Source organism: Galeopterus variegatus, unplaced genomic scaffold (assembly GCF_000696425.1).
Source record: "Galeopterus variegatus unplaced genomic scaffold, G_variegatus-3.0.2 Scaffold602, whole genome shotgun sequence".
NCBI classification, from domain to species: domain Eukaryota; kingdom Metazoa; phylum Chordata; class Mammalia; order Dermoptera; family Cynocephalidae; genus Galeopterus; species Galeopterus variegatus.
In genome coordinates, this window is record NW_007726713.1 from 227938 (window position 1) to 239134 (window position 11197).

Here is an 11197-nt window from a genome sequence, read left to right on the forward strand (position 1 = left end):
GGGTTGCGATCTGTTGCCGGACACGGAAAAAGACAAAAGACAAAAAAAAAAAAAAAAAAAGAGTAGATTACTAGGATACTTCAAAAAGTTCCTCGTAAAAATTCATATCTTCTAATTCTATTTTTCCACAAACTTTCTGAAGACCATCGTATTTCTATATTCCCTTTTCTAACCTTTTGCTTCTCCATGACTTTTATCCATAGGTGCTGAATAATTTTCCAGAGTGGTTGTTGACTGTTGAGGTGGGATTAGCAATAGAGAGACTGGTGGTTTAGGATTCATAATTTTCGAGCTCTTCCCTGTGTGTGTGTGTGTGTGTGTGTGTGTGTGTGTGTGTGTGTGTGTGTGTAGCTTTGTGTATATTAAAGCCTTCATCTGTGTGCTAGAGGATGGCTGAGGCAGTTCAAGAGCAGAAGGGTAAAACATGAGGATTTATACATACATATGTGCATATATGTGACTTTCAAGGAATAGGATAATCTGTGCTCCATGTACACTGCTATTTTAGAATTGTTTTTTCTAATCCAAAACATATTTAAAACATAATTTCTTCTTCTTGACATTTGAGATGCTTATTACCAAGTGGAGTTAAATTTTTTCCAGAATTTTAACTAAAAGAACTTTCCGTTTTTGTTTTTAATGAAATAAACAGATAGTGGATAGTTAAAGTTTGCCTTCCAAACAAAATGACATAATATCTCCCTTTTTAGGACTGGAATGTAAGTGGTTATAGAATTTCAGTATTTGGAATGACTCAGGATTTACAAGTCAGCTCCCCTTAACTAGTTTACTGTTAGATTATTTATAAGACTAAAGTTTTAATGTTCATTTTTCTTATTGTGGTACAACACCACTTAAGCTTTTAAACTCAAATGAAGATTGGTTTTGAAAAACTATTTTTACGCCTCTCCCTCAGTTTTTAAGGCCAACTTTTCCTCTTTATCTGGCCTTTAAGATCAAAGCATTAAACAAACCTCCTGATTTTTTATAAACTGTAGTTTAAGCCACAAGCTGTAAGAAAAATCCTCATATTCAATTAACATGGTTTTTGTTTCTTGGTTTTTGTTTTTGGTTTTGTTAGCTGGCCACAGGAATCAAACCCTGGACCTTGTTATTATCTCAATGTAGTAAGCTTGAAAATAAAGAAGTTTGAGGAAGATAGTAACATGTCACTTATAATTTAACCTCAACATTAAAGCATGATAAAAATTTCTCTTGTGAAAGGGAATAAAAATTGTAATATTATTTTTTAAACAGAATGAAGGGAGCTAAATAGAACATTTATAGCAAGAAGTTAACACTTTTCTTTTTTCATTATAGGGCAATATCATGAAAGCTGGACAAATGAGTAGTTAGTTGACTGATATGCACAATAAACAACATATGAACAATTAACAAAGAACATTGTCACTAAGCTCTCAAGGATATGAGAAAAAGTACTGCAAGGCACAATGTCACCAAGAAAAAAGCTTTGACCTCTTACTTTTCCTGATGGATTCTCTTTAGATTGCATGTAGGACTAGCATTGCTACCAATGCTATCTGAAATATCTTGTGCTGTCAAACTTGTGACAGAATTCTTCACAACTATAGACATGTTATCTCACACAGTAATTCCTGTATTTGTTAAGCAACATATTTTAAAAAACAAATTCTAAACGACTTTATAGATTCATAATACTGCCCTTTTCATAGGCATAGATAAGATTTATGTAAGCAGAGTGATGTGCCTGAAAAGATCTTTGTATTATAAGCATATATACGTATCTGTATATGTATATGCGCGTGCATGTATGTGTGTGTGTGTGTGAGTGAGAGAGAGAGAGAGAGATAGATCAATTACTAGACTGCAGTGCAATAGGATTTGGAGAAGGAAAAAATCATTGTAAGGCAGGGTAAGTCTGGGAATATGTTCATTAAACTTGAGCTTTGTCCTTATGGGCAGAGCAAGGTATGGATTAACAGTGAGAAGTAGAGATGTTCTAGATAGTGGGACAATACAAGTGTAGACAAAATTCAGAGGCAGATTCATGGTCTGTGTAAAATATGATAAACACGATGGACTAGAGATATATTTTGAACAGTGAGAAGATTGGACAAGTAAGGTAGAGCCAATTGTTTGACAGCTTTGAGTGCTAGCTTAAGGATTTTAAACTAAATCCGATAGGGAAAAAGCAGTCGACATGGGTTCTTCAACTGGCAACTGACATAGTCATGGTGGTATTTTAGGAATATTAAAAAATTAGGTAGCATATGAAATGGGGAGGAACTTGGAAATAAAAGCATGATTAAGGAGCTACTGCTGAATTCTAAGCATGAGATATTAAGGTTGTAAAAGGACCAAGAAAGAGATGCATCTGAAGGGAGGTTGAGAAAGAAGAGGTTAGCTGAGTGTTAGTTATTTACCAGATAGTCAAAAGGAAGGAGAGGCAAGAATAAAAGTTGATTAAGTTTTGAGCATAAAAATGAGAGAGAATGTTTATTCACTCCCATGAATTGATGGTTGGAATGTATTTTGGAAAAAACCTTCCGCAAATCAATTTTCAAATCTATTTCTTATAACCATCCTAACAAAAGCGTCTTAAATATAAAGAAACATGTAGATGAATGTTTGCATTTATGTTATTAAGAAATTTGAAACAACCAAAATAGCCAACAATAGGAAGTCAGTTAAATAAATAATGGTAAAGTAGAAGCCGTCTCATCTAGCCTAATCAGATCCATTAATTAGTTGATTAGTAGAAAAATTTTGTTAAAGCGGGGAATCATTAAATTGATATATACATGCCTCAAATATTTTATGTTTACTTCAGACATAAAAAGGTACATTCATCTGTTTATATTTGATGCAGGGCTATGGCCTTTTCTCTGAGTATGATTCTAATAATTATCACGACCATTAAATATTGTCTACAATGTTCAGTTTCAGTTTCTTCAAAACAAACTGAGAATTCAGTCATATCTGCCAAGCAACCTGAGTGCATAATTTCTCTAGACTTTTTTGTTACTTTTTTCCTGTTGTCTTGCCCATGCCTAATTCAACATCAAAGTTTTTATTGACTCACCCTTTTCCATTGCCACTCCATAGGCCACTACTGTTTAAGGACTTGGGCTTCTATTCCAAGTAATATGGAAAACAACTGCAGTTGTGAACAGAGGAATTGTATGATCTGAAATATATTTTGGTGGAATCAGTCAGGCTGCTCTGTTTGAGAACAGACCATGGGGGGAGGAGGAGACTTTTACACACTTATATTCTATAACCATTTCAATGCAAAAAACTCTTTCTAGTGTTTGTATTTCCTCTTAGCCCCAATTGTGAATAGCAAAAATATGAAGCATCTAGGAAAACCAGGGTCAGGGGGGAGAAATGAAGTCTTTCCAAGAGGTATAAGGAACAGTCAAAGATGAAGAACCAGGGATAGTTCCCTCCTAAGAAAAGAGTCTTAAATATAAAGAAACATGTAGATGAATGTTTGCATTTATGTTATTAAGAAATTTGAAACAACCAAAATAGCCAACAATAGGAAGTCAGTTAAATAAATAATGGTAAAGTAGAAGCCGTCTCATCTAGCCTAATCAGATCCATTAATTAGTTGATTAGTAGAAAAATTTTGTTAAAGCGGGGAATCATTAAATTGATATATACATGCCTCAAATATTTTATGTTTACTTCAGACATAAAAAGGTACATTCATCTGTTTATATTTGATGCAGGGCTATGGCCTTTTCTCTGAGTATGATTCTAATAATTATCACGACCATTAAATATTGTCTACAATGTTCAGTTTCAGTTTCTTCAAAACAAACTGAGAATTCAGTCATATCTGCCAAGCAACCTGAGTGCATAATTTCTCTAGACTTTTTTGTTACTTTTTTCCTGTTGTCTTGCCCATGCCTAATTCAACATCAAAGTTTTTATTGACTCACCCTTTTCCATTGCCACTCCATAGGCCACTACTGTTTAAGGACTTGGGCTTCTATTCCAAGTAATATGGAAAACAACTGCAGTTGTGAACAGAGGAATTGTATGATCTGAAATATATTTTGGTGGAATCAGTCAGGCTGCTCTGTTTGAGAACAGACCATGGGGGGAGGAGGAGACTTTTACACACTTATATTCTATAACCATTTCAATGCAAAAAACTCTTTCTAGTGTTTGTATTTCCTCTTAGCCCCAATTGTGAATAGCAAAAATATGAAGCATCTAGGAAAACCAGGGTCAGGGGGGAGAAATGAAGTCTTTCCAAGAGGTATAAGGAACAGTCAAAGATGAAGAACCAGGGATAGTTCCCGTATTAGTCCATTTCTGTTGCTTATAACAGAATACCTGAAACTGGGTAATTTACAAAGAAATAAAATTTCAATCTTCCAGTTTTGGAGGCTGGGAAGTCCAAAGTCCAAGAAACACAACTGGTAAAGGGCTTCTTTTTGGTGGGAACTCTGCAGAGTTCTGTGGCAACCAGGGTATCACATGGTGAGAATGTGCTGAGCAAGAGAGAGCTAAGCTTCTCACTGGCTCTCTTTTATAAAGCCATCATAACCATGTCCATGACCACCAATTCAACCATCAATGAATTAATCCTTTCATGAGGGCACAGTACTCACTAATCATCTCATAAAGATCCCACCTTTCAATTACCATGGAACCACATGATAATCAGGAAGTAAAAGGAAAACATAAGAGGCATCTTCTCAGGGTTCCATGGGAGGTATAGTTTGAGAAGGTTGGAATAGGGGATTGTTGGGAAGTAACTAGGACTTTATTATTTCTTGCTTTCTGTCAAGGCTCCTCCATACAAAAGAAAGTAAATTTTCTTGACAAACCATTCAAAAATGAAGGATGGGTGGGAGCATATGTGGGCCTGGTGGAACAAGTCACTTTCACTGAAGACAGCAGCTTCATTGAGTAAATACTGAAGTGGACTAATGAGTAGCCTGACAATGTTGAAACAGTTAGACATGAAGTTTTAGTGAACTATTTCATATTAAGATAAAGTTAAGAACTCAAACCAAAAAGACCAGTTATAGATATTTTTCAAAAACTTTGTTTTAAGGTGATCACAGAAATGGTCAAGGCTGATAATCATCTGGTACTGACAAGTTAGTCATAGTGGCCTACTGCACGTACTGGTTGTTAAATATTTTTAATATCACTCCTATACATAGTGAAGTTAAACTAAGTTTTGGTTTTCTTTAGCCAACTGTCATTTATGTGTAAAGATGGACCATGGGAGGTAAGGGGTCTCTTGTATTTTATTCATGCTCAAATGTATGGCAGTGGGGTAGGGGGATAAAAAAAAGCCACGTGGGGCCGGCCCGGTGGCGCACTGGATAGTGCGCCGCTTGGGAGGCGCGGTGGCGCTCCCGCCCGAGGGTTCGGATCCCACATACAGACCGGTTCCCGCTCACTGGCTGAGCGAGGCACGGGGGCAACACCGAGGGTTGCGATCCCGTTGCTGGTCCCTGGTCCAGTGCGGGGGCAACACTGAGGGTTGCGATCCATTGCCAGACACGGAAAAAAGACAAAAGACAAAAAAAAAAAAAAAAAGCCACGTGATAAACCTTGTATGTCCTCTGAAGTATCGATTTTTCTCCCTGGTATTAATTGGAGACATTTTCATACTAAAGCAAATACAAATGTATTATGGAGCAAAATGCAAAAATCACCTGAGTTTTAAGAGAAAAGAGATTTTCAGGAAGTGTTTTTGTCTTTGGAGGGCCACCTTTGCATTGCTCCGTAGACTCTCATTCTGTACCTCTACCATTATAGGTTTTTCAGTAGAAGATTGTGAGGGGCACTGGTTAAGGGAATTTGTTGCTATAGAATTGCTTTGTATAGCTATGGGAGTACAGCTAGGTCTCATAGTAGATCTTTACGTTCTTTGGCACTCTAAAGAAACAGAAAAGCAAACTCTAAGAGATAGAAATTCTAAGAATTTATCTCTAGCATCCCTTCTCTTCTGTCATTAAATTGAATTGATAGCCAAATCACAGACTGATAATTTATGTTATGGCTTATCTATATCAAAATGTTTTAGTTCACTTATTTTATTGAAAGTATTTTTTTATTCTTTTGTTAACGTTCTCTGTTATTTAATTTGTCGTTCCTAATTGTTGGAAACCCATGTATTTAACTAATTTTTTTCTTTCAAAAAACATTTAGAAAGGGTTACTCTGCTTATATGGATATTTTTACAATGTTTTTCATTCATAAGTAAAGAGATGCACATAAAAATTGAATAGAAATCAGAATTAAAAATTGCATCATTTCTTTTCTTCTTGTGAGTCAAATTATCACAGTATAGATTAATCATTAGGTATGAAGTGAATTGACAAAGCATGGGTCATGTTTGTGTGCAAATGTAAAGATCCTGTCTCTATAGAAATAAGAAACAAACAGAAAAACAAAAACAGGAGACCACTAGCTGATAATCCAGTAATCTAAGAGTAGGAAGCACACACTAAGTGACTAAGACTCTTGTGACAGTTTTGCACCTATTCAGCTGTATCATCTTGGCTGTATCAAAATCTCCACTTCCTGGTCTACAAATGAGTAAGAGGGATGAAGGCCCCTTATAGTTTAAAGATTCTAGAATTCTAAGTAATAGAGCAGATTTTGTTCTCTAAAATTTGCATGATAAGTATTAAAAAATAGGAGAAAAACAAAGAATTAAAAGTAAATGATCCTACATTTTGTAGATGACCTATACTAACAGAAATGGATTTACCAGTAAATATTTGTTTTGCCTAATTCAGCATTGCTGTGTAATTTAATGGGTAATTCATAACTCTATAGACAAAAGAGTATTTGGTCCTAACATAGCTTGTATTTCTGTTTAAATTTCTGTATAATCATGTTTCAACCTAACTTTTTTAATGAAGTAAGATTAGTTTCATTGTGAATTTTCTTTGATATTTAAACATTGAATGAATTCACATAGAAAATTGATTATGGATAGTGCTAAGCACAAAGGAAACGTATGAAAAACATACATTCTCCCCTCCCCTTAATATGCTCACAAGACTTCAGTTACAGAGGTCTGACCTAGGAACCTAAGCTAGCAAGGTCCTTGCATCAGATGACAGTTCAGAACATCACTCATGGCATTTCCCAAGAGTATATCTGACAAAGGGCAATTCTTTCTAGCTTCCTGCAGCCTGATCATGTAGATGAACCATAAGAAAATCAGATGAATCGCTTATTTCTGTTGACCCAGCCTTTGCATATAGCACTCACCAATAAAGGTATTACCAAAAAATAGTTATGTAAAATAAAGGGACTTGAATGACAAATATTCTGAAATTAAAACCACAGTGTTTAGCATACCATACCAACGGTTTACTTTAAATAAATGTCGACCTCTCACTGGTGAACATATAAAATGCTACCAAGATCTGCCAATGGAAGAATTTTGAAGTGGAAATTCATCTTTCTAATAAGTCCATTATCTGTAGCCTGACTTCAAGCCTTCATGATATTCGGGGTCCCATATCCCTAATTCTATCCTATATTTTGGGCATTGCTTTCTTACCATCTAAAAGAAAAACAACTTTCAATACTGCCATCTTTTGGATGGCAGAAATTTCTAGAGATTAGAAAATTATTAACTTTAAATGCACATAACTTTTAAATATGATACTTTTCTACTCATGTACTCAAATATTTTCAAACTTTAAAATCCTGTAAGTTCTTTTATCTGCAGTGGTTTTATTTATATGATCCAATTTAACTGGCAAGAGTATGTGGCAAAGCATTTTTCACATATTTGTATTGTTCCCTGCAAGACATCTATTGTTAAACATTGCTTCAGGCTGTCTTTTTTGTATGCCATCCAGGATTTGCTGGCCCAAATGCTGTGTACTAGACTTGGTATCAGTCACGAGGGGGAGGGGAAACTTTCAGTTGAGCCAGACAGTTTTGTTATTCCTTTAAAATTAAAAGCATATGAAACAGATAGAGCTTAAGGTTGTTTTTTTTATAAATAACATAAACTTAAATAACAAAACAATAAAGTTCAAATACAACTTAAGATAGAGTTTAATGCTATAACCACAGGAAAAAAGCATAATTATTTGTGGGAAGAACATTATTGAAAGCCATATTTCCGAATATGAACTATACAATAGATAGATTATGTTACTTGGAAAAAAAAAAACTTAAAGATTTCTGAATTTTACTTTTAGGGATTATAAAATGTTATTTTGTGGCAAGTGAGATGAAGTACAGTATTATCATTATTATTGCTATTTTACATACACAATTTTTAAAAACATCCTTTTAGTAATACCCTTTCAATTTGAGCAGCATTAAGAATTTTGTTCTTGTTAATAGGCTCAAGCATGTTCTATCCTATACTTTTGTAAAACTACTTATTTGATTCAATTTTATAATAGAATTTTTGAAACTATTCCATTTTTTCTAATTAGAATTTATGTGGACTACGATTTTTCACTAGAAAACATTTCAAATACTGCTCATCTTCCATAGTTAGTGTTGGCTTGATTATCTGACAAATCATTCCAGCAGCCTTTAGGTCTGACATATCTTATATAACATCATCTGCATTATTATTATTATAGCAGCCATTTTATAAGCAGATAGGAATATTTAAATAATCATTATCAGATAATCAAATCTAACATACTCTTAAGGGTAAATTAATTTAAGAAAAAAACATTACTATTACTAACACCATGATTGTACAACCAGTTTTACAATTTTTTACAACTTTTAGTTACTAAATCTGATTTTTGTGTGTATTTTTCAAATCTTTCTTTAATGCAGTGTCTAAAAATAAACATAAAATGCGCAAGTCCAGCTTGATCAGTTTTTCAGTAGTTTTCCAGCCTTCCTTGGTTACTTTAAAAAAAAAAAAAAAAAGTAAAGAAAAAAAGAAAGAAAACAGTCCACTTAAAGAAATCTCCCTGCTGGAACTGGTTTCTTATATACCATACACAATTAGGTTATTGCCATAGGAAGAAAGTGGGCTGTTTTTTGTTCTTTCTTCGTTTTTTTTCCTCTTACAGGAACTCCCTTTTGATTTAAGGCAACAAACATTTCTCCTCCACTGTGTGTCCATTTAGCTGATGCATATGTGTTGTAGTGGTTTTCCAGAATTAATTCTTTGAAGTTGCAATCTTCATTGCATTCTTTCTGTTAAAATAACAAACAAACAGCATTATCCAAATGATTTTTAGAGGGATTCCACTAAACAAAGAGTAAGCAGGTAATAATTGGTAGAATAGAAAGATGCGTGACTTCTTTTCGACCTCAGCTTAAACAGGCCTAATGCAGTTTATTAGATATACCGATGGAGTATATTTGCAAAAAAAGAAAAAGCCATCTCAAATTTAAAACAAAAAAATGAAGGTAATGCACATTGACTTATGCAACATGGTTTCAAAAATGTAACTTTTTGGCAGTCAGTTTCTACCACTCTTTAGTATTAGGACCTATTTCCCCCTAATTAGAAGCTCTCATACTGCTATGCCCACATCATTCATTCTCTAACCACTGGAAATTTGGTGTAGTTAGCAGAGCCTCTGCTTGCCTCAGGTGAGGAACCTATTTCACAACTTTTATTTATTTACTACTAGATTTACTCGAATCGTAATGGGAAATAAAAATGTTAATTTATTTGTTTATCCATGTAATTATTCATTTATTCAATTAAACCTATATTGTTATGTAATTAGCCAGTGCAGGGCATTATGCTGAGTTGTGGGAACAAAGGAAAGTCAATTATACTTTATTATAGTGGGATGAACTGTTACATATTTGGCATTGTAATCAAGTGGGAACAGTGTGAATGCTTACAGTTCAAAGCCTACAATTGTGAGACTGATGTTGATACATGAGCTGAACACTTCAGAATTTTTGTTTCTCAAGAATTTTTATGTCAGCAAGGTGCAAATTGAGTGAACTTTAACAAAAAGAGCTTTAATACTGACAGATGGAAATTTTAGATGTTAGTTTTCTAAAATGCACATGGAATTATAGAGCCAGAAGGGTCCTTAGAGGTCAGTTAATCCAACTCATTTTACAGATGAAGAAACCTAAGGCCAGAGAGCTTAAGCAATTTGTCCAAGGTCACACAGAGAACATTTTTTTCCCTTAATGTTTGAATTTAAGTGTTTTAATGAAATTATTAAATTATACAACTGGAGAGAAAATAATTGCATTTTTACTTTTCATAAAAGCAAGATGTTTTCAACAAAGTAAGTTTGAAAAATTAAGTCTAAGCTATCAGTTATCAATACCTTCGCATAGAGTTTTCCTTCCTTGTTCATTGCAAGGTAGTATTCACTTTCCACTCCTTTGATTGCCACAATTCCAACCGCCACTGTCCTGATTTCCATGATGTCTGCAAGGAATCACAGAAAGACATGTGAATTATCCACTCAGCTTTGTACATTACCTAAGATTGGTGATTTGTTCTTATTTATGTTTCAACTGGAAGTTGTTAAGATTATTAATGTAATTATTTACTCAGCCTGAGTCCCCCTATACATAACACATACACACAACTACCAGAGTAGTCATTAAATATGGGAAGTACAAACTGAATGTTTTGTAGAAAAATATATTTGTATTCAAAGAAATAATTATATATTTGCATTTATCTTTTTATTCCTTAGAATTACATTTCTAATTTACTATAATAATAATAACAATAATAGCTAGTGTTTATTGAACTTATACCACATGCCAAGGATTGTTCTAGTGCTCTTATGTATTAACTCATTTAATCATCACCACAGACTGTGAGATAGGTACTCTTATTATCCCCATTTTACAGATTCAGAAACTGAAGCATAGAGAAATTAAGTAATTTGCCCAAATTCTTATAGCTGGTAAGTGGCAGAACTGGAATTTGAACCTAGACAGTCTGGCTCTTAATCAGTATGTAATACTATGAAAGTAACATAATACGCTAATATCTTTACTTTTCTATGTGGGGAAATTTTATCTTAAAAATTGTTGCTAACGGGATAGCTCTTGACTATACTGAAAGTGAATTAAATTCCAATTAAAGCAATTATAAATGATGGTAAACAAAGCCTATTGCCTTAAAAAACGATTGTTTTAAATTAAACTGATAGCTTTTTGATATATGAAAAGGCTATTTAAAACAAAATTGTGAATCCTGATTATATGATATTTTATAACTTTATACCTTTCTAATTAAATTTTT

The 11197-nt window shown here is 33.8% G+C and overlaps 2 protein-coding genes across 2 annotated transcripts in view; one reads left to right on the forward strand and one right to left on the reverse strand.

Annotated features, from left to right (window-relative positions):
- Positions 1-11197, forward strand: part of FAM227B (family with sequence similarity 227, member B) — a 266420-nt gene that overhangs the window by 98651 nt on the left and 156572 nt on the right. The gene's annotated exons all lie outside the window — the stretch shown is intronic.
- The window catches only part of FGF7 (fibroblast growth factor 7), a 75122-nt gene continuing 71888 nt past the window's right edge, over positions 7964-11197 (reverse strand). The window contains exons 3-4 of the mRNA XM_008570436.1: positions 10263-10366; positions 7964-9156 (exon numbers count right to left, since the gene is read on the reverse strand). Coding sequence (XP_008568658.1) covers positions 8962-9156; positions 10263-10366 — 299 coding nt within the window. The 3' untranslated portion in view covers positions 7964-8961. The remainder of the gene's footprint in view (positions 9157-10262; positions 10367-11197) is intronic.